The 25,875-nt window shown below is 26.2% G+C and overlaps 1 protein-coding gene across 1 annotated transcript; it reads left to right on the forward strand.

The window, feature by feature from the left end:
* Positions 1-4,095: 4,095 nt before the first annotated feature.
* LOC126552751 (zinc finger BED domain-containing protein 4-like) lies at positions 4,096-6,120 on the forward strand. Its single transcript, XM_050207645.1, has 4 exons — positions 4,096-4,332; positions 4,422-4,606; positions 4,694-4,934; positions 5,001-6,120. The coding sequence occupies exons 1-4, from the start codon at positions 4,173-4,175 to the stop codon at positions 6,083-6,085; spliced, it is 1,671 nt and encodes a 556-aa protein (XP_050063602.1). The 5' UTR covers positions 4,096-4,172; the 3' UTR covers positions 6,086-6,120.
* The last annotated feature ends 19,755 nt before the right edge of the window (positions 6,121-25,875 follow it).

A 25,875-nucleotide genomic window follows, 5' to 3' on the forward strand; every position in this document is an offset into this window, starting at 1 on the left:
AGAAAATTCGAGGTTCTTTAGACAAATTTATTCTACCCAAAACAAATCGTAAGTATATCAATTTTATAGTAATAGTATTATAGTAAATAATAATGTTTAAGTCCTATAGATACCATTAAATTTAAATCCTAGATATAAAAAAAAACTAAAATATGTTTATTGTTATTTCTTTTTGTCATTAATTGTTATAAATTATTAATTATTTATTTTTATTGAATTGAAAATGAGTTATACCTACCTACTTAATAAAATAAATGAATAAATAATTATCCAAATAATTTAAATAATCCACTAGATATAAAATGTAATTAAAACATAAAAAAAATCTGAATACAGGGCCGGATTTAGATCCGATAAGATTCAATTAATAAGAGGCCCCAAAATAATTACCTTTTTTTTTTTAATATTTCTAGAAATTTGCAAAAAAATATTATAATTTTTTTTTTAAAAGTTTGACTAGTGGCGCTATAAGTGTGTGATTAAACGAATCACCAAATTGGGATTGGTAATTTAATAAATAAAATTACTCAACTACAGTGTTGAGTGTTGCGTCGTAAATCATTATAGTTATTTCATATTTGAATATCAAAACTAGTAATATTTATTTGTGCATTATAATTTATTAAAATATGTATATGTCTTGTTAAGAAAGAGCCCGAAAAAATTGTAGGCACCCCCCGAAATTCAAGTCTGCGCACGCCTATGGGACTACCAGCGAAATCTTCCAACACCTAATATAACTACCAATGATGTGTATTATCGTCGACAGTTAAACTTTATTTCCTTTAACGTGCACATTTTGTCAGATGAATCTTCAATATTCTACACGTATGATGAAACTGTCGCACGAAAAGGAGCAGATGACGTATGTTCAATGCTTGAACATTATTTTTTCAAAATTTTGAATCCGAAAGTCAGAATAAATTATTTTTTGCAATTCGTGTGCAGGTTAGAACAAAAACTATACGACAATAAGATTTTTTAATTACATGGTCTGTATAAAAAACGTTTCGATAGCATAAAAATGGTGTTCCCAATTCGTGGTCACTCATATTTAGAATGCGATAGAGACATGGGAAAAATAAATTCTAAATTTTATACCAAACTACCTGATGACGGGAGGAATATCTTTCTACAAGGCCGTCAAAATCCAACACCTTTTAATGTTATTGACTGTGCCATTGAAGTCGAGTTCAAGACGTGGACAGATTATTTTTCAGATTTATACCCAACGAAAAACTCGATTCCAACGAGACCCATTCGAGTGCTACTTATTGAGGAAAGTAAACCTCGATTTATAAACCATAAGTTCACATATCATGGGCCTTATTTATCAGCTGTCATCACTCGCGCCACTAATAAAAGGAATCGAAAAAATAAAATAAATAAGAATACTACTCTTCGTCCTTTATATGATGGTACCCTACCAATAAAAAAAGCAAAACTTAATGACCTACTATACCTAAAACAATTTTTAACCAACTCGAATGCACAACAATTCTATGCTGCACTCAAGTCAGATAAAACAGATAGAGATGACGTAGATGTAGAGTATGCAGATAATATACCAATCGACGAAAATTAAGATGCATAACAGGAAGAAAAGATCAATGTCAAAATATTTTTATTTATTTTTTCTAAAATTTAAAAAGTAAATTTAATATTTTTTTTATTCGCTATATGAAATAAAATTAGTTTTATAACTACAATTAATATTTTTTAAATATTTCATTCTTTATTTTTGGGTTTTTGAGTTCTGAAACTTTAAAATTGCAATACTGAACATTTTAGGAATATTGACTATTATGTCATATTATTAAAGGCAACAACTTACTTTACTAATTGAAAGTGTAAATGGTCCAAAAAAATTTGAATTTTGGCTGAAATAAATAATTTCACGAAAACTGTTACAACTGTACCCGATCTCCCCTAATCAAAGTTATGATAAAGGTGACGTAGCCAAAAAGTTTATGGCAGAAATTATTAAAATTGCATTGAAAATTGATTAAAAGTGACCGTAATTTCTATACAGAATATAATAAAGTTAGTATAGATATCTGTGATTTCTGCTTGCGTCTTCTGGTCGACGCGCTTCATATTTCTTTATGCCGTATCATCATTGATTCAGATCATAATTTTTGAAGGTATGTAATATTTTATTTTTATACTCTATATAATGTACTGCATACAATCCCGCGAGTCCATGGTCAGTGATAAGCTAAAGCAGGGGTCTTCAACCCGCGGCCCGCGATCACATTTGAAATTAAGCATGTATATTTTCTATTTCGATAAAATTATAACGGCTAAGCCATCGCTATCGGAAATATGCGATAAGATAAATTAAATTACCTACCTAGAGATAAATTTTGGCTATTGCCTGTTAGTTCGTAATCAATTGTGGAACGAGCATAAGAGCATAATACTCGAGTGAAATAATAATATAATCAGGGTTGGGCAGTAATCAGTTACATGTATCAAAGTTACGTAACCCTGTTACTTTTGTAACTTGTAACTTGTAATCGGTTACACAATTTTTAAGCATCTTTTAAATGTAACGAGTTACAATTCGTTTTGTAACTTGTAACAATAGATACATGTAACTTCAGTTAAAAGTATCGTCTTGTATCATTATTTTTTATTTTGTACCATAGCTGGTTTTGTACAATACTAACCAATATTATTTCAATTTGTGTTAAGAGCGGAATGAGGTATATTATTAATGATAACAGCGACTATAACAACAACAACTGACTGACAACGAATAAACAGTGTTGCACGATATAAAGAAAAATAGAGAAATTCCCGGTATGTGGCAGCACGTTTAATTTTTAGAAATGTCGTACGTAGACACGTAGTTTTATCATCTCCCATAAGAGCCTATGTTAAATGAAATATGATTCCCTTCTGGTTGTTCTGTGGTTATATTAGCAATCATGTTGTTTATTTTCAATCTTGTTTTATTCGTTTTTTTCGCCTGGGAAAACCATAGATACGATAGTAATATAGTATGTAATTGGCATAATCTCTTTTCTATGGCAATAGTTATGTATCATTTGACATTTCCTAATCTAATCATATAAAGAGTAACGATAAACACAACTCTAATAAATATTATAAAAATAAAATTGGAAATTTGTAGGTACTTTGAACAATTAGTACAATTAGTAACATTGGTACATTATTACCGGTTTTTCGACGTCGTTCACCGTCCACCGAAGTTAGTCGCGTATCAGTTATGGTTATACACTTATACTTAATATAATAATATTGGTATTTTTTCGAGTTTTGACTCGTTTTTCCGTTAAAGATGGATAATGAAAATAAAACACCCGTTATATTAGATGGAACATTTTTTGAAGTTGTAATTGTTAAGAACGAAATTGTAAAAGCAATATGTATGATATGTAAGGAACAGAAGAATGAAAAAAAAACAATATCTGGTTCTTTTAAACACACTTCTAATTTCCGTACTCATATGAAGGCAAGTTTCAATTTTTTTAGTTAAAGGAGCACACAACACAAATAAAAAAATTCTTTAAATTTTTTTTAAATGTTAAATTATTGTAGTTATGGTTATATGAAATGATTTTGTGAAGATACGATGTAAAAAAAAATATTACTTTAAGAGATATTAAGAGATGTAGAATAGCCGCGTGACGTCACTGGGCCGGACTCATCGTAATTGTCTATCTTATACGTGTAAAAGTTCCTTGCTTCACACAATGATTTCATCGTATTGCAATTCTGATACTTGCATAGTCTTAAACACATAAAACCACATATTTACATGTAAATTAAATTGCAAAAATAAAATGTTTAGGTTGATAAATCGTTGTGTGAAGCGAGGAACTTTTACACGTATAAGATAGGCGATTACGATGACTCCGGCCCAGTGACGTCACACGTCTTTTTTCAATTGCTCATAACTTATTGAATAATGTGAGTAAAAACGTAAAACCTATACCATTATCCTTAGAATTGAACATTCTTTCAAATAAAAAAACTTATTTTTTGTGTTGTGTGCTCCTTTAATACAATATCCATTATTAATTAAAAGAGCGTTGAATTATGATTTAATTTTTACTTTTCAGAGGGTTCATTTTACTAAATTTGAAGAATTTGAAAATTATGTGAAGTCAAAGACGAATACTCAAAAGAAAAATAATAAAAGTATGACAAATTCTAGACAATTAAAAGTAAACAATTTATTCCCATCTAACATTGGAGGATTAAAGCAAACCCAATACGAAAACAATTTGGTTAATTTTATTGTTAACAATATGAAACCCATATCCATAACTGAAAATAAAGATTTTCAAAAACTTATTTTGGGTAAGTACCTATTTTAATCGCCTATTTATGATAATTTATAAAATACACAAATTATATTTAGTCCAATTTCAAATAATATACTTATTTAGATTTAGATCCAAATATAAAAATGATATCTAGGAGAACAGTTGGTAGACGTATAAATGACAACTACAACAATGTTTTAAATAGTTTAAAATTATTTTTTCAAACACATTGTGAAGTCCGTGTTTGTACAACTGCTGACATTTGGTCGACGAAACATCGCAGTTTTATAGGCATTACAGCTCACTGGGTAAAGTTAATTATTTTACAGCCTGTAGCCGCTATAGGCTATAAAGCAAAATGCACTTATTTTTAATTAAAAAAAAATTATTTTCAGATCGATGACAAAACATTAGGCCGTCATAGTTGTGTTCTAGCTTGCCAACGTTTTTTTGGTGCACATACATTTGATAAAATTGGAGAAATTATGGTAGATATATTTAGCAAATTTAATTTAAGTAATGATAACATAGTTTCTACAGTAACGGATAATGGGTCCAACTTTGTAAAAGCATTCAAGGAGTTTGGTTGTAAAATTAAGACATCAAACAATGATTCAGACACAGACTCCGATGGAGGTATATTATACATAAATTATTTTATAATAATTGATTTTATAACTGCCAATGGATCAATATATTTAGATATGGACAAAGACCTTAACGAAGACAATGAGTTATCATTTTTGGTTGTTGATGAAAATGATGATGGTGACATCCTACTACCCCAACATTTACGTTGTGCATCACATACACTTAGTCTATTAGCGACAACAGATTTCCAGAACATATTAAAGAATTCAAATGCCAAAAAGTACCATCATCCAGCATTATCAAAATGTTCGACCTTATGGAATTTGTCACGAAAACCGAAATCATCAGAAGTTATTAGTAATATAATTAATTGTTCTTTAATATATCCTGTTATTACAAGATGGAATTCATTATATGATTCCATATCACAATTAATTAAACATAAAGCAAAATTAAACACATTGACTAGAGATTTAGGTTTAAAGTATCAATTTAACGAAACTGACATAAGTTATTTGACTGAATTTGTTTTATTAATGAAACCTATCGCTTGTGCTCTGGATCATCTACAAAGCGAATCAAATTTTTACTATGGCCATTTAATTCCTACTTTATTTTCATTGAAAAGTCGATTACTAATATTAAAGGAACAACATTTGCGTTATACTTTCACTTTTATCGATCCATTAATAACCTCGCTAGAAAAACGATTCAAACTATATTTTGATCTCTCCCCTGAAGTTGATGAAGCTATATTGGCATCTTGTTTTCATCCTACATTTAAATTAAGATGGATTCCTGAACACGATGAAATTATGAAAAATAGAGTTAAAAATCTTTGTATCAACATTGCTGAAAAATATATAGAGAATTCTTCTCATACTGAGTTCTCAGTAGATAATGTAGACGATGAAGACTTTTTGATATTTTCTTCTCAGGAACAATGTTTTGATTCTAGGGCTAATTTAGAAGTAGTTCAGTTTTTTAATAATAAAAATAAGGCATTAACATGTTTAGACAGTTACCCTACTATAAAAAAATTATTCATCAGATACAATACAAGTTTACCATCATCAGCTCCAGTTGAAAGATTATTTTCATTTGCTGGATTTATTCATGCTCCAAATAGAAGTAATTTATCGAACACTAATTTCGAAAAACTTGTGTTTCTTAAAGGAAATGATATTTATAGGTAATATTATTAAAATATATTGTAAGTTATAGTGCTAATAATATGGACAATATGGTCAGTATGATTGACTCGTTTTTAATTGATTTTTAAAAACTAAACATTTTTTATGTACATTTATATGCTTATCAATAGTTATTAAAAGTGTAATATAATTTTAAATAATATAATATCTATGTAACAAAACTAAGATAAAAATTATCCACTCATTTGAAATTTATTATAAATTATGCGACCATTAATGATATAAGATATTCCTAACCTTAGTTGGCCTAACCATAGTAAATACTAAATAATAATATAATATATAATATAAGTAATATAACTAACCAAGATAATTTCAATTTTTGATGTAAATTGTGTTTTGTGCATTTAAAATATTATGTATAAGTATAAGTATATATGTAATATAAGTAATTATTTAATATATTATAATTAATAAATAATATATAATTTTAAATACTTGCATAGAATAGTAAACATGTATTATATTAGCTTTAACATATTGTAAAAATAAATTTTATTGACTGAAAATTATATTATTATTTTTACAAAAATTTAATAAATTATGTGTAACTTGTAACTTATAATGTAACTAAGTTACAGTAACTTTAACTTGTAACCAGTTACTCAGGATATATATAACATGTAACTTGCAATCAGTTACCCAAAATTAAAGTAACTTGTAACTTGTATCCAGTTACACTGTGTAATGTAACTTGCCCATCCCTGAATATAATAATATAATACTTGTGTAAAACTCATAAATTTTCTTTGTAATATTTGTATAATATGTCGGTCAGTAAAAACCGTAAAATCTCGGATGAAAGTCGTGTTTTTCAAGAAAAATGGTCCAATAACTATTTTTTTATTCAAATTAAAGAAAAGGCAATATGTTTGATTTGTCAAGAATCGATTGCAGTGATGAAAGAATACAATTTAAAACGACATTATGGTACCAAACATGTAGCAAAATATGATATGATACAAGGACAACTTCGAATTGACAAACTTGTATTGTTAATGAAAAATATACAAGGTCAATCTTCAAGTTTAAAAAAAAATCATAAAGACTCAGAAGCCAGTGTCAAAGCTAGTTATATAATAGCACAAAAAATTGCGGATAAATCGAAGCCGTTCACTGATGGTGAATTTATAAAAGAGTGCATGGAAGCAGCCTCTGAAATTTTATGTCCAGCACAAAAACAATTTTTTTCCAAATTGAGTTTATCAGGTGTAACTGTAGCTAGGAGTATAGAAGAACTAGGAACTGATATTGAGAGTACCCTAAAAGAACGAATTTCTAAATTTATTTTTTATTCGCTGGCCCTTGACAGAAAAGTACAAATTTGTCAGATACTGCTCAATTAGCAATTTTTGTTCGAGGTATCGATTCTAATTTTAATATCACTGAAGAATTAGCCGCGCTTTTTCCTATGAAAGGCACAACAAAAAGTTGTGATATTTTTAATGCGTTAAAATTGACACTTAACCGTTTTGACATCAAATTAAATAACCTTTCTGGAGTTATAACAGATGGAGCCCCATCAATGGTTGGAAAAAATGAAGGGCTCGTAGCGCTAATTAAAAAAGAAATGAGTGCATGTGGTGCTTTACAACTGATGCAATATCACTGCATTATCCACCAAGAAAATGTATGTGCAAAATCTGTCGGTTTTCAAACAATTATGAAAGATGTTGTAAAAATAGTTAATTTTATCAGATCAAGAGCATTGAATCATAGAGAATTTAAAAACTTTCTAAGTGAAATAGACGCTGAACAAGGTGATGTAATCTATTTTACAGATGTTCATTGGCTCAGTAGAGGAAAAGTCTTGAAAAGGGTTTTTGATTTAAAAAACAAAATTTTTGAATTTGCTGCAAGTAAAGGAAAAATATTTAAACAACTTAATGATTCAGAATGGAAAAATGATTTTGCCTATCTCACGGATATTACATTGCACTTGAATGAGTTGAATTTACGCTTGCAACGACAAAACCAATTGATTCATAATTTATTCGACCATATTAAAGCTTTCGAAAATAAACTTCTGCTGTGGGAAATCCAGCTAAAAAAATATAACACAACTCACTTCCCATGTATGTCAAAATACAATGTTACTTCAACGGAAAAATACGCAGAAGCAATTTCTGATTTAAAACTCCAGTTCGATTTGAGGTTCTTAGATTTCAAAGCTAATGAAAAATATTTTAATTTGTTTTCAATTCCATTTTCATTATCAATTGAAGATGTTCCAGAAAACATGCAAATGGAGATCATTGATTTACAAAACAATAAAATATTAAAAGAAAAGTACAATAATGTTGAACTTTCAATTTTTTATTCAAAATATATTGACACAGAGACGTATCCTAATCTTCGAAACAATGCATTAAGAATGATGTCTCTTTTTGGCAGTACTTACACTTGTGAACATATTTTTTCACGAATGAAAATTGTCAAATCGAAAACTAGAGCTCGGTTAACTGACATTCACTTAGAAAATTCACTCAGAATTGCCTCGTCGCAGATCCAACCAAATATAGACAAATTAGTTAGTGAAAAACAGTGCAGTTATCACACTAAAAATAAAATTAAAAATTTGTAACCAAAAAAAAATGTTTATCTACATATGTTTTAATAATAATAATAATAATTTGTAATTTAAAATTATTATAACATAATAACATATTATTAGCTTCTCTTAATTTTTTTTATTTAGTTCATTCTTTAGTTTTCTCTACTTAGTCTTTTTACTTTTTCATACTTTTTCCTGGTAAATTATATGTAATTAATTATTTATTCAAGATGCTGTGAGAGTGAACGTACAATATAACAAAGTTCCAGATCAAAAAATTGATGTTTCATTAAGTGTTTGGTTGGATCATTCAAAATTCAGAATCAGAAATAAGCAAGAAAAAAAAATAATAATACACATTAAATAACTGTTCTTAAATTGCTTATTAAATAAATGTTATTATTTTAATTCACTTGAAAAGTGTTTTCATTTATTTTTAAAAAAGTACAATGTTTTAAATATTCCTGATATATTTTAAATAGAAGATTCTAAAAATTTTTTTAGCAAAACTTTATGTGAATGTTATAGTCTGATGTTATGAGAATTTAATAAAAAAAAACTTATATGAACGTTTTGAGATAATGCTATAATAACGTTTTGAGATATTGTTATAATAATGTTTTGAGGTAATTTTATTAGAACGTTTTAAAATAATGTTATAAGAATGTTTTGAAATAATGTTATTAGAATATTACTTTTGTGGCCATATAATTATATAAGAATATTATCAGAACATTGAATAATTATGTGGAAATTTGTATAAAATGTTCTCAAAAGATAATGGTTCTATTGAGAACATTCCTACAATTTTATATTTACATTAAATTGCTGTCAATTTTCAAAGTAACCTTATTTCCTCGCTTATTTCTTATAATGTTAATTTTTGATAATCTTAGACAATCTATGATAATCTTGATAATCTTAGATAATATTGTTATTTATGGGATGAAACTGTAGCAGCTCGTGGAGGACAAGAAATTGCTTCTTGTGTATACAAATACTTACTTGATAAATTAGAACATAGTCATGATATTCAGGAAGTAGTATTATATAGTGATTGCTGCCCAGGACAAAATCGTAATATTTTCATAGCTGTAATGTTTTTGTACGTTGTAGCTTATTTCAAAGAAATTGGAAGAGAACTAATAGTTCACCATAAGTTTTTAATTCCTGGACATACCCACATGGAAGCCGATACTATGCAGTAATCGAAAAACAAAAATAACATACATCTGTTGATATTGAACTACCAAGAGATTGGGCTATACTCATTAGTACGGTACAAAGAAACCCTCCTATTAAAGTAGTTACAATGAAGCAAGAGATTTTTTTAACTTCAAAGATTTAATAACCAATATGTATGTTCATAAAAAATGTAACATTAATGGAAAACCTGTGTGTTGGAACAAATTAAGATGGATGAAATACACATCTGATAATGTTGGTCAAGTATTATATAAGCATTCATTTTCTAACAATGAACAAGAATGTTTCAAAATTTCAAAATATTGGATTTGAATAAGAAAACTAGAGGTTCTTGCGAATTGATTGGTTTAAAACCTTTGCACTCAAAGCCCTTGCCTTTAAGCAAGGAAAAATTGAAAGATTTGAATTTATTACTTTTTTACATCAATGAAACTAGTTGGCCATTTTACAATGCATTAATGCAAAATGTACAACCTACATCAGGAAAAAATAATGAAGAAAATTTTTCTGATTAAAATAGGTATCTAAAATAATACAAAATAAATATTTTTTGAAGTTATCTTAAGTTAATCTTAAAAAGAAGGGATTATTATTTTTTTTTCAATAGGTGCTGTTGTGTTTTAACACTTAATAAAGTAATAAAAACACTAATTTATATTTAATTAATTCTTTATTAATTTATGCCATAAAGCTTAGAAAACAACTTACAACACATGGTCAACAAGCAACTGTGTATATATATTTTATAATATTAATACTAAGTGTATTATCAACGTACATAACAACATCTAAAGTCTTCCCGTGTTACCACAGGTGCTATTAGTATTTATTGTTTATATTTCTTTTTGGTGCTTGAAAATGTGATACTTAAATTATTAATTTGAGTAGTCAACATTTTTTTGTTTATTGTTAAAATTAATTTCAAAATAACATTAAAATATTAGTTATTGAATTCTAGTTATTACTTACTAAAGAGTATAATATTATCAATTGTTAAAAAAAAGTATTTTAATTATTATAACAAGTATGCAATATATGGTTAATAAGTATTCCTATTAAAATTTAAGAACTTAAATGAAGACTGAAATTAGAAACAATTGAATGTTTACTTATTGTTTATATGGCATGTTATGTTATATTTTACTTATTTATAATTTATTAGTTTTATATTGGAAGGTAATTTGTTCTATAATAATGTGATGTTAACTTAAAATATTGCTTTTATAATTTATTGACATGCAATAATTATCAATATAATAAAATGTATGTTACAAAAGAATAAACAAGATTGAGAATTTAAGTGTAGTGTTGTTTTATAATCAAAATCTATGGTACTACTATAACGCCAATGTCTTGATTTTTTTTATTTTAAAGATATGTGTAGGCCCAATGTCGCACAAAATCTTGTAATAATGAAATTTAAAATATATACAAACACTAAATGGTTATATTTTAGTCTATTCTTAAACTTTTCTCAAACACTCAACTTCATAAAATGTTTAATAAAATTTCTGAAAATATTTTTATGTCAAAAATTTTTAAAATCCATTGTTGTGAAAAGTTGCAAAAAGTGAGATTGGCCCTTTTAGACCCAAGTCACAGAGTTATAAACCTCTAAAATAATCCCCTTTCGCGTATGACTATTAAATTAAATCAAACCCGTGTACAGGTATTGCCCCGAACTAATGTAATTAGTTTTACCCTTCACTTTTAGACCCGGTATTACTACAACCTGTTCATGATTTTTACGAGGTAGTCTTTCATTGTAAGTTTGGTAATTATTACTTACATTTTGGTACCTAAGTATTATATTTAATATGTAAGAATGTGAGACATCAGAGCACGTAACATAATAATAAATTTCAAAATTAGTTATTGATAAACTGTTTATATTCTTCAGTTTATTTATGAAAATAATAATATTATTATGATCTATGTGTTGCATATTTGCTTTTAATAATTCAATCTTTTATTTTTAAATAGTATGACATAATATTGAGAGTGAACTGGAAATTGGACACGAAAACCCATGCTTTAATTAGCAATTATAACAAAATAATTCACATTTCAATAATTCAATGCTTTTTCTTTTACATTGTAAAAGACTAATAATACCTATTAATTACATAAATATTATACAATAGTAACATAAGTCAATAACATGTGAAGTTAAATAACTAACTTTCAATGAATATCAAGTTAAGGACAAAATTAATACTATTTTATGAATACTTAAAAAATAGATTAGTAAACAAATAGAACAGTTTGTATTATTTTGTAATTCAGTGAAATATTACATCTATAATACAAATACATACATAAAAATATAAATATAAATAAATAAATGTAACTACATATTATTACCTATTATATTTTTTTAATTAAAAATTAAAGAAACAAAAAGATAACTTATTAAAACGGATGATGAAGAAAAAAAGTTTTCAACGTTTTTTAAATGTACTCTCTACCAATCTAATTTTTTTTTTTTAAGTTTAATTTCATATATTACCACTACTACAGTAATACCTATATTACAATTTTTAATAATAAACGTAAACAAAATTTTTTTTAAAGTATATTTTGAGTATAAAAATTAAAAAAATTGTCAGATTTACTCAATGTCCTTTTATTCTCAGACATACTTATCTTTATCATATTTTACATAAATCCCATTAAACTTTTAAGTAGGCATATATATAATATAGTACTATATATTTTTTAAAACGAGAATTTTGTTTTTACTGTATTTTATTATCACTCATCTTAGTTATTATTTAACCTTATATCCTAATAATTTATGTGTATAGATAGTAACACAGAAATGATTTAATTTAGTTTTTGTTTGATAAAAATTTTCATTTTATTATTTAATTATTTAGTACTTTTTTTGAAAATATTCTACAGTTCTGTTAAATGCATAATACAATCCACCAATATCATATAATATATTGGATCATAAAAAAAAATGGCAATTTATAAACATTCAATCGTTCCATTGCAATATTTGAATACAAATAAATTTTATATACACTTAATATTTAGTTTTAAATAAAATATATCATTTAACATTTTAATGTATTTCCACCTAAATACAAACTATTTGCTATTGTTTTTCTATCTCTAATATATATGATACATATTACATGACATAAAATTACTAGGTAATTCAACGTCATTATTCAAAATTGTCCACTTTACTGCATATGTAGATACTATTCTATGTACTTGTATGAACAAATATGTTTTTATAATGGTCTCAATACATGGACTATGTTTATTTAGTATTTATTTAGTACTTATGTTTATAGTTCTCTTCATAAAATATTGAACTTACAAAATACTATATGATAACAGCGGTTTTATTTACATACATTCAATAACACTAAAAACTTACAGAGCGCAATGTCATGCCAGAGGTTCTTATAGTGTACAGGCTTGTCAATTTTTAACTCTAAGATCAAAAACAGATATACATATTGTACCTATTAATACGTGATGTAATACTAACATAACCACGAGATCATTCGATCTTATCTTGTAATTTACTACTTAATCTCAAACTTTTTATTTTTGTACATCATTTTTTATACATTTCTAGTACCTATTTGAATACAGTAGAAAGTACCTACTATACAACAGTTAAAGTGGATAATTGATTCAAATTCAATATAAATAATTATTATATTTTGTAATAAATATATTTAAATTTCATATTAGATAAAGGTGTATGATTTATTATTATTCCAAACTAATTCTAAGTGTATGAAAATTAATTTCAAATTAAATAAACAATGTTATACATACAAAACTCAGTACAAATTTAAAGTTCAGTATAACGCATAACAGAACCATTTGACTAACATATTTATTGACAAATTGAAGTTATCTTATCATTATAAAATTTTATTAGTTTTACTAGTAATTTATATTTAATCATTGTTTCTCCATGATAAACTACTTTAAATTTAGCAATAAAAACAATTAGTTTGTCATTAGCATGTGTTGTCCTAAAGTTTCATAATTATAAATTTTTAACAGTAATTTTTCTATTCTTATTTTAGAATTTAAGCTAATTACAAATTGGAGTCAATATTTTAAAAATGTATTCATTAAACAAAATATCAATTATGATTTGTTCTAATTATTGTCATAATCAAATGTTCAATGTCTAATACTGAAAAATGGTATATTATTATAATTTACCAATAGTTCAAAATAACTCGGAAGTTATTAGTTTATTAACTAGGTAATATTTAAAAAAAGAAGTTATAAATTTTCACATGGTATTACTTATAAATCTACAGAGTCTTCATTTATTAATTACACTAGCAATTTAAATTATTATTTCTTCATATTTCCTGGTATGGAAAAATTAAAAATTGACCTATACATTAATAATGTACTTATTTTAAATTTTATGTTGTATATTTTTTATTTAAATTATTAACTTTTTTTAAAGCATTAAAATAATAAATTTAAAAAAGCACAATAGTGTACTATATATTTTTTATTTATTTTTTTTAGATTATTTTTAATATTTTTTTAAATACATTAGTATTTTAGTATAACATATTAAAAACAGCATAAAAAAATATGTTAGACGTATTGATAAACTATATAATGACTGTCAGTAGTCACGTGGTAGTTGATATTAAGAATTTAAATGTCAATAAGACCTTTACAAGATTATCAAATATTATAAAAACATATTACCTATACTCCAGAAATGGCATATGTATTTATGTCATAAACTTCATTTAGGTTAACTTACAGAGAAAGTTTCACTTATTTTACGTGATCCTGATATTTTTTGACACTACAGTTGCATTTTTTTACAGGAAAAATAAAGTCATCTATGAAGGATTAATCTATTTCCATTACAAAAACTATTTAGATTTATAAATTATCTGTACAACTACATAAACATAGAATACCAGAGTATACATTTATCATGAACTAAATTACTTTTAAGATTAAAGAAATAAATAGAATATTATTTGCATGGCTGTACAAACATTAATCAACAATAAAAATACAAATAATTAAATTACTCTTAGGTTTAAAAATGATCACATTCTTTGCAACTATACAAATATGAACTATTTAGTAAATAAGATACTAATGATGACACACAAAGGAGCAAACACTGCAATCTCCAAATTCAATCACAAAGGCGGCATATCATGTCTATAAAAAGACAAACAACAATCAATTCCTGCCTCAGTCGATTCCATTCGGCTCAGTCAGCCCATTCTACCCAGTGGGCCCCATTTTGCTCAACTTTTTACCTAACATTGTATTGATAAATGTATCATCTTTCTCTGTGTCAAATTTTTACAAGTTTAAATAAATTTAATTCACTTTAACATTATATCTTTCGACTTGTAGAATATAATATTCTTGCATACCTCTTTTCCACCCCGGTCATCCAGTATCCACTACATCAAGTCGCATCAAATACAATTGCACATCTCGAGTCATTCGAAAGGTAAGTAAAAATTCATGTAATAGATATTTTCCGTACTTTAATTTATTCAAAAGGAAAAACTCTCTTACCCAACCCCGTAATTTATCTTACGAAATGATGAGTTAAAGATAAATATTAAAAATATATAACATTTAAAATACCATCTCGTTATAATAATCATATATCATATTTTTAACTCATTACAAAACAGTGAATAAAGTTTTTAAGTTACATTTTATTTCTAGAAAATAACAAAAAACATAACTCAAGTTAATAAAATGTCTACAATTTATCTACGTCAATAACTTTTTAAAAATTTTAAGTTTTATTTAATTAGTAAGGTACCAATAAAATTAAAATTTTGATTTGCTTAAGAATATTTCAAAAACTTAAAATAATAAATCAAATTTGAAATTGATTACCTATAGGCTTTCTTGAAATGAAGTAAAAACAGAGTTATGTTTGTTTTCATTGCAACAGTCGACATAATGCCCTAATATCTGCATAATTTATGGTTGTAAATAATTAGGTACAAACATAAAATGTGACACGGATTACCAAAATATATTTTTATATATAACATTATTTGGCAAAACTAGTTGTATCTATCAATGCAGAACCATTAAATGTTTGGGAAATAATAAAAACAGTGTATCAAAATCTTTACAATATTCTACAATAAAAATTAAATATAATATCAATTAAGGTTCCTGATTTTGGTATTTAATTCTTTCAATCGATGTTACTTAATTTAAATTATAATACAATATAAATTTTAAACGTTACTTATTATTTATACAATAACCTAAGTGAATTAATAATTTAAAAAGGGACCTTTTCCGTTTATTCACTACCAATGACTACACACACGTGTTTCGGCACTCGTCGCTCTGCTACGCACAAATCGAAAATATCTCTCGTCTTGCTATGCAAATCCATCTTAAGTAGATAACAGGGGACTTACCGACTAATGCTGAATAGCTACTTGGTCGAGAACACAGTTAGATTTGAGGTGGATTTGCATAGCAAGTCGAGGGATATTTTTGATTTGTGTGGAGCAGAGTGACGGCGCCGAGGAGTGTAGCGACGAGTGCTCAAAAACGCATATAGTTATTGGTAGTAAATATATACACATAAAGCACACTTCATACCCTCAGAATCTAAATAATATGTTTGTGGATTAACGATAGTGAATGAACGAAAAAATCAAAAAAAGTAATGGTAGTGAACTAACGGAAAAGGTCCAAAATATTTATTTATAACTCGATTTATAAGTGCTTAGTATGTGCCTGATTTCCATACCAAAAATAATACAAATAGAAACTATTTGTTTAATTTCTGTAGAACTATTAATTTTTAAATAAAAACTTTATGACAGACCCAATGAACGTGTTTATTTGTCAGTAAACGTGTTCTTTTGAAAACTACACAATCTGAATGTGAATAAGTTAATTTCTTATATTATATTGGTCGGAAAAGTGAACACGTTAATTATTATTATTACATTTTGTCGAAATATGCTCCAATCAATTAAGTAGGTATGCAGAAATATGCAAGAAAAAATTGTCATCATTAGATTGAAACTATTACGATTCGTAGAATCCTTACAAAAATTATAGAAAAACAAAAAAATACAATCACACATTATAACATAAAAATCCACACTCTGCTTATAAATTGTATTTAAAGTAGGCAATGCTTGCATATATATTACTAATCCCAGTATCGACCAATACAAAAAATACTTACAGTCCGATCGTCCTCGTTACGAGTTTTTCAAACATCGAAACAGTCCCGATCACGCCGTAGATGAACCGGAAATGAGTGTAATGCCAAAGAAATCTTCTGCCGCGCACGCATAACGAAACGGTAAACACAGTAATGATGGCACTGACTAAAGCGTTGGACCGCTGTCTCTTGTAGTACTGTTTGAATAGAATTACGGAATACGGGTACCGCCGTACCAGCGCCGTACAGCACCCGACGATGACTCGTTTCCGGAGGGGATGATTGCGGTTGTAATTCCCAATTGCGATTTATGCGTATTTATTTATATCTAATGCATTTGTTTTGTTGTATGCTGCGGGTCAGATAACGTTTGGACGCAGTCGGCACATTCTTGAAAAGCCGATAGAAATATACGGAACAATTAATGTTTCTTTATCAGAAAAAAATATGAACACGTTATTTGTTTCCTTTTTGTGTCTAATGCCGAGAGTATTTATTATGGGTCCATTGTCCATTTAATAAAAAAAAAAAATGGTATGTATAATACCGTGCCCAACGCCCACGTTATGTGTTCGGGTCTGTTTTTGTCGGCGACGCTACACTATATTATTATATAATATATTATATTTTATAACCACATCTCTAAAGAAACGACAGTAATTGTCGTGCCCGAGTGTCACAAGCTGCAGTCGCACACATTATTTTAAAAACAACAATCACTGAACATAGTTATCTGCGTTTATATTACACAGACGAAGATGACTATCATAGTGAGAAAAACGATAATTTTTAATAATATCTATGTATATGATTTTATGAATAATATACACACCCGCGTTAATTGTAAATATCATTGAAATGATGAAATAAATACAATTTAATTATATTATTATTATATTTTATAATTTATAACAATTAATAACCAGGGCTAGGATTTGTATGCATGTTTTTTTTTGCTACGTTCAAATGAAATTTAAGTGAGTACCTAATGTCCGCGATGTATATTATTGTGATGAAAATGGTACCTACCTACTATTTTAATTTTGCATGTATTGAGCTTAATGCATATTTCTGCATATTTTAGTATCATCGTATTTATTGTATTTAAGCCGATAATAATTAAACTAATCAGTCTATAACTTGGTTTTTAGGTCAGACATAAATTTTATTTTTATAAATACAATAGAATATAATAAAATTTATAAATCCTATAGAACTGCAATATACTATGTACGTTCGCCGACCATCGGACCATTTATACTCGAAAATTTATAAAAATATGCGGTGGTAGTATATAATACACATATTTCTACCATCGAATAAAAATTATAAAGTTTATTGCTAAAATAATAATTAATGCACGCGAAAAATAAATAAATAATTTAATTTTTAATCTCAATTAAACGTATATACGACAATCAGTAAATCACTGATGTATTTCAATAAATAAATATATTTCTTGTAACTATATTTTTGTGTATACCTACCTATATTTAAAAATTAAAATACATATTTTTGCATATTTTGGTAAATAAAATATATATTTTACAATTTTTTATTACATACAAATCCTAGCCCTGTTAATAACTTACTAACTAGTACCTAACTATCTACAACCATGTCACATAATAGATACTACCTACCTATTAAAACTATCTACAGAAGTACAGACTACAACCTAACGATAGCAAAAAATGTAGTTGGCCATCTATAGATTGTCTTATGACCGAATTGTTATTTTTAAAACTTGGGTATAATTAATTTGATCGGTAGTATTCCAAACTATATGCTTAATTTTTAAACATCGCTAGTTATAATTAGGTATATTAAGCAATAAAATGTTATCGTTGTAGGTACTGCATACAGCATACAGCGTATATACCTACTATTTATTATTATCACTGACCGAGTTGAATCTAAACAAGACAATAATACCTATCTAAGTACTTTGTACTCATAGATACCAATTATGCATTTTAATTTTATTACAGTCCTTTAATAATAATTGGGAATTCATAATAAGTGATATTAAAACAACGACAAAAAAACTGACGTTGACATCAGATTTTGTCAATAAATCTGTATAGGAATTACACTATTACATATTATAGGTATAAGTAATAATATATTATTATTAATAATGATTTATATACCTATGATTAATGGTATTGTTCAAACGTTCAATAACACGAAAAAAAAATAAATAAAAAGTATAATATTTATATATATAACACTATAATTAGGTATTTGTAAACAAATATATTATGTATATATTTATTAAGAATAAATATTAGTAATATATTACTTATAAGTTGTAACTTATAACATCGTAATATAGGTACCTATGTACTATTATAGCCTATACATATATCTATATTTATAGATATAATATACCCGTATATTCGTGTATTCTATATAGGTTATATAGGTACAATAATACAATAATACCTACCTATAATGATTAATGCTTAATAATTGTCGCGTTTAACATAAACGAGTACCTATTTCAAGTTGTAATATTATTATAATGTAAATGAGAAAAAATTTTATGAGTCTAATAATTATTTACAAACTATAATTTTATTATAAAGACAAAAAATGAATATGAACGAAAAAAAAAATGATTATCATATTTAATAAATACTACCTATAATATTATTTTATCTACAGTTCAAATTAAAAATGGCTTTCAATTCATTTAGGCCAAAGCTATAATACACGGCATATTCCGCCGCGTTTCGAAAGCCGTGTATTCCGCGGCGTTGTCCATCGAATTAAAAATGCATTGGTGTCACAGATATATAAAAATAAAAAATACATTTATATATATCTGTGATTGGTGTACATCGGAGTAGCTATATACACGACGGGCGTAATACGCAGCGTTTTCATCGGCGGCGGGAAACGACGATCGGCTAGCGTTTTGGCGGACGAACACCATAGCGATAAAAACGCAAACTCCTTATTTTACATTTTTTTTTAGGATGTACTATACCTACTGATAACAAAAAACGCCGTGTAATGCGTATAGCCCCGCTTAAAATTCATTAATTTTAAAAAAATAAATTCATAAGTAGTTTAGTTTTGTTTTTATTTCACAATAATAAAATAGTGACTAGCCGATATTGAATGTAATATTGTGTTTGGTGTAGTTGTTACCAGTTAATTTGTACATACAAATAAAGCGAAATTTGCTGGCGCCTAAAAATTATTGTTGTTTTTAACCTAATACATATTATATTATAGTTCCAATTTCGTTGTGCATCCATACCGACTGTAATTGGAATAAAATATACTTGCAAGAACTAAATAATTTTTTTAATTTATTTTTTAATATAATTTCTTATAATTTTATTGACTTGAATCAGCAACTTATTTTGAACTTCTACGCACAAAACAAACATTTAAATCATTTTTAGGGTAGTTACTAGTTACCTATACCAACGTCAAACACAGATAAATATTTGTTACAAAATCATTTTAACTAAAATTGTATATTCATGAATAAATGTATAAACCTTTTATTAGATTGATTATTCAATCATCAGAGTTAGGTTAACCTAGTTGAATAATTTAAAGTTAAAAAAATTCTTTAATTTTTCTATATTTAATATAACATTATTCGAGTATAACAAACAACAAAAAAAATATTAATACTTATAAAAATAAAGTATTTTAGACACATTTTAAACATTTAAATTAATAAATTATACAAACACACTTTTTCTTATTTTGAACCAGGTAAACTTTTAAAGATGTTTTAACAACAAATTTAAATAAGTAGTAGTCCAAGTTAAGTAGCCAAATTTTCACTCTAGAAAGATGCGAATTTGGACTGCAACACTGTTTTTATTTTTTTTTTTGAAAACTGAACTACAACAAAAATTATAAAAGATTGAAAAACACAACAATAATGGATTTTGTTTCGATAAGTACTTTTTTCGTATCACTGATATCAAAAATTAAAAATTATGTTACACACTGTACTGGGTACAGCTAATGTTTTTCTTTTTGTAATGTGAAAATTTGGTCATTTAACTTAACTAAAAGTTACAGTCTGTAGTCGAAATGGAGTTGTTATTTTAAACAGTTCAACATTTTTCGATGGACTCTATTATAAGATATTCCTGCTTGAGTAGACGTTAAAGAAAGTATTCAGTATTTTTTTAAAAATAAAAATCAACCAGGATGAGGATAAGTTATTTGATGAATATAATCATGTAATTCATGCGATACAAGTTCAAATTGTAGAATGGAGAAATTGTTCAAAAAAGTCACAAAAAAATGATGTGATGTATCTTAAATACTATAAAAAAATCAAAACACCTTTTCAACAATTCTTAACTATCTGTAGAAAGAATATTTTCAATAACAAATGTATTGTGGATATATGAAAAACCAGTTTTAATGTCAAAACCATTACATCAATAATTATTGAAAAATAGCACTTTAAAGGCATAACTTGTTCACAATTTCATAAACTTCTTTTGAATCACCTATAGTTGTTAAATTCAATAAGTTATTCAGAAAAATATGAAAAAATAGTAGGAAATGTGGAAGAAGGATTATCAAATTCATGAATAATGAAAATTCTAATGTAAATTTCCTAATTCTTGTTAAAAAAAAATGTTGCAGTATTGATATGTAAAAATGTATGAATTGTTTAATACTTTAATAAAATTTAATATTTAAAAAAACATATTTTAATGTTTAAAAAATTAAAACAATTTAACACTTTTATTATTTATATTATTTACTTAAAAATGGTAAAGTAATAAGAAAATAATTGTTTGAGATATGACTTAGATTTGTATTTTTTCTATATACCTACAGCATATTATGTGTGAAAATACATAAAAGAATTTTTCTTTAAAGGGGGGAGGTTGCCGGGGAGGAAGACACTAATGTCCCGTTTTCAAGGGGTTGGAGTTAGGCAATATTCTACAATTTTGAAATTTTCTATATGCGTGTGTGTGTAGTGACTGATCATAAGTGTGCGATTGTTCCTCGAACACATATAAAAAATTAAAAATTTAAAATAAGAATTCATTTTTTTTTTTGATTTATTATTATCATTCTATTCTAAGAGTGATATTAATTATATTATGCAAATTTATAATAATGTAGGCATATTTACATAGATATTAATTATAAAAAATCGAAAATATAAATTCATTTTTTAATAAATTTTGAATTATCATTTAATTCAATGAGTAATATTCTATATTCTCTAATTTTAATAATGACTCTAATGGTTATAGTTTTATAGTGAAGAATGAAAATTAATTTCTTTAATTTTCAAATTATAAATAAAGTAGGCATAATTACACACGCATTAACAATTAAAAATAAGTTTTTATTTTTTAATACATTTTGGTTTATCGTTTTATTTAATGAGTTATATTATAATATTTTATCTAAATTTAAAATGGAGTGTAATGGTTATAATTTCATGTGTGAGGAATGAAATCTAATCTCTTAATTTAGCAAATTCATAATAATTAATGCATATTTACATAGTTTTAATATGTATGGCTGTTGACAGCAGACCGTTTTCAAGGGGTTGGAGTTAGGCAATATTCTATAATTTTGAGATTATCTGTGTGAGTTTGTGTGTAGTGACTGATCATAATTGTGCGATTGTTACCCGAACACATATAAATAATTAAAAATTGAAAATATAAATTCCTATTTTAATAAATTTGGAATTATCATTTAATTAAATTAGTTATATTATATTTTATCTAAATTTAATAATGACTCTAATGGTTATAGTTTTATAGTGAAGAATGAAAATTAATTTCTTTAATTTTCAAATTATAAATAAAGTAGGCATAATTACACACGCATTAACAATTAAAAATAAGTTTTTATTTTTTAATACATTTTGGTTTATCGTTTTATTTAATGAGTTATACTATAATATTTTATCTAAATTTAAAATGGAGTGTAATGGTTATAATTTCATGTGTGAGGAATGAAATCTAATCTCTTAATTTAGCAAATCATAATAATTAATGCATATTTACATAGTTTTAATATGTATGGCTGTTGACAGCAGACCGTTTTCAAGGGGTTGGAGTTAGGCAATATTCTATAATTTTGAGATTATCTGTGTGAGTTTGTGTGTAGTGACTGATCATAATTGTGCGATTGTTACCCGAACACATATAAATAATTAAAAATTGAAAATATAAATTCCTATTTTAATAAATTTGGAATTATCATTTAATTAAATTAGTTATATTATATTTTATCTAAATTTAAAAATCACTCTAATGGTTATAGTTTTATGTGTGAAGAATGAAAATTAATGTCTTTAATTTTCAAATTATAAATAAAGTAAGCATAATTACACATGATTTAACAATTACAAATTTTTTTTATTTTTTAATAAATTTAGAATTATCATTTAATTCAATGAGTTATATTCTATTTTCTCTAAATTTAATAATGAGTGTAATGTTTATAGTTTAATGTGTGAGGAATGAAATTTAATCTCTTAATTTAGCAAATTCATAATAATTTAGGTACATTTACATAGTTTTAATAAGTATGGCTGTTAACAGCGGACCGTTTTCAAGGGGTTGGAGTTAGGCAATATTCTATAATTTTGAGATTATCTGTGTTAGTGTGTGTGTAGTGACTGATCATAATTGTGCGATTGTTCCCCGAACACATATAAATAATTAAAAATTGAAAATAAGAATTCATTTTTTTTTTTTTTTGATTTATTATTATCGTTATATTCAATGAGTTATATTCTATTTTTTCTAAATTTAAAATGAGTGTAATGGTTAGAGTTTCATGTGTGAGGAATGAAATTTAATCTCTTAATTTAGCAAATTTATAATAATACAGGCATATTTACATAGATAATAATTATTAATAATTGAAAATATAATGCATGCTTATGTAGCAAAAAAATCAATTTTTATCTAATTAAAATTTTGAAATGTTTATTTATTTTTATCTGTACATACTGTATTAATTCGTATCAAAATAATAATTATGTTACATGTTATATACAGCTAGTTAATAATATAAATTATTAACATACATATTAATATACATTACATATTATTATGTACCTATTCATTTAAAATATTTATTTGTTATTTTTTTTTACACTGTTCTTATAATATGATTTGTCCCTCAAACGTATAAGCGTGTACCGTGTGTTAGTGCTCATGCTCTGCACGGTCCGTTATTTTAGGGACCGGACTTCAAATTTGAACAAGGGACCAAATTCGGACCGGACCAAACTTAAAAGTTAAAAGAATATCAAATTCGGACAGGACCAATGATTAAATTTAACCGATTAGAGTAGACCGGGACCGGACTGTCGGTTCGATCTTAAAACATTTTGGACCGGACTGTAATGTTCAGTCAATAATCAATATTATTCCAGAACCGGACCATTATATGATGCGTTTTGGATCATACTGGACTGTATTATTTTGTACATATAAATATAGATAAAATCCAAATTATTAGATATTTTTGGATCATGTAACACACAAACTAATATTAATATAATGATTATAATGCAGTATGCAATATGTTATAATAATCTGTATAATGTTGTTTAAAGGACCATAACACTCAAAAAAATAAGTCTATTTTAAAATATAGTATTAAGTGAAATAAAAACATAGATACCATTAAAATATATTTACAACTATTATTTAGCCTGCGGCAGTTATTTGAAAAATACGCGTGACGTCATAATTTCGCCGCCGCTGATAACTCTGTAAACGATTTTACGGGAGTAATACGACTTTCGCTGTTTAATCTCTTATAAGTCGGCTAATACTCAATTTATTGATGTAGACCTTTATAATAATTTAAAGTTCACAAATTTTTCTTTTATTGCATGTTTTTTCAATAATAAGTAAATTATATGATTCAATTAAAAATTAAACAAACATTTATTTATACGACTGTAGACTATTTAGTATTTAATGTAATGCATTTTTTATCTAGACAAAGTTTTTGTAAATTTTCAAATTCAATACAACAAACGTACTCGCGATCAGTACTTAAATTTAAACACTTCTCACATAAACACCATTCATTCACTGGTTTTACAGATCTGTTTTCGATACACAAATTTGTATTTAAAATTTCGTTAGCGAAATGCATCGGATTGAAATTATTGTCAATGTCGTTGATTGTTGGCTCAAAACTATATGGTTGTAATGCCATGTCACAAATTAGTTTGATAGCACTAACAAAACTTTAATAATATTACCAAGTGTAAAAAAATATACAGGTTGTATGCGTGTACTGTGCTTGTGCTTGTGACGACTGGCGACTGACAAGCGACTGCTTGTCCTACTGATAGCTAATAATAATAATACCTACTGATGTAAATACAATACACATAAAGTAATGTTATTAACTAATCATTCGTCTAAAAATAATTTTCAAACATATTTTATTGTACATATTATATATTATACACACTAATAAACCACCACAATAATATTATTCATATTATATTGAATACGAACGGCGTACATAAGTAAAGAAATGAACAAATCTAATAATACAAAAATATTGCTAAGAAAGTTTATCATTCGTTTATAAATAAACCGTTTAATAATTTTACAATAAAATAATATTAAATTAAAAATTTAGTTCTAAAGCTTCAAATTATTAACAAGGTCTAAATCAATAAATTTATTATTAGCCGAGTTATACGCGTTTAAACAGCGAGACTTGTAATATTCCCTTAAAAGCGTGTACAGACTACAGAGTAAACGGCGGCGGCGAAATTGTAACGTCACGCACATTTTTAAAATACCCATAACT

Source organism: Aphis gossypii, chromosome X (genome assembly GCF_020184175.1).
Source record: "Aphis gossypii isolate Hap1 chromosome X, ASM2018417v2, whole genome shotgun sequence".
In the NCBI taxonomy this organism is placed as follows: Eukaryota; Metazoa; Arthropoda; class Insecta; order Hemiptera; family Aphididae; genus Aphis; species Aphis gossypii.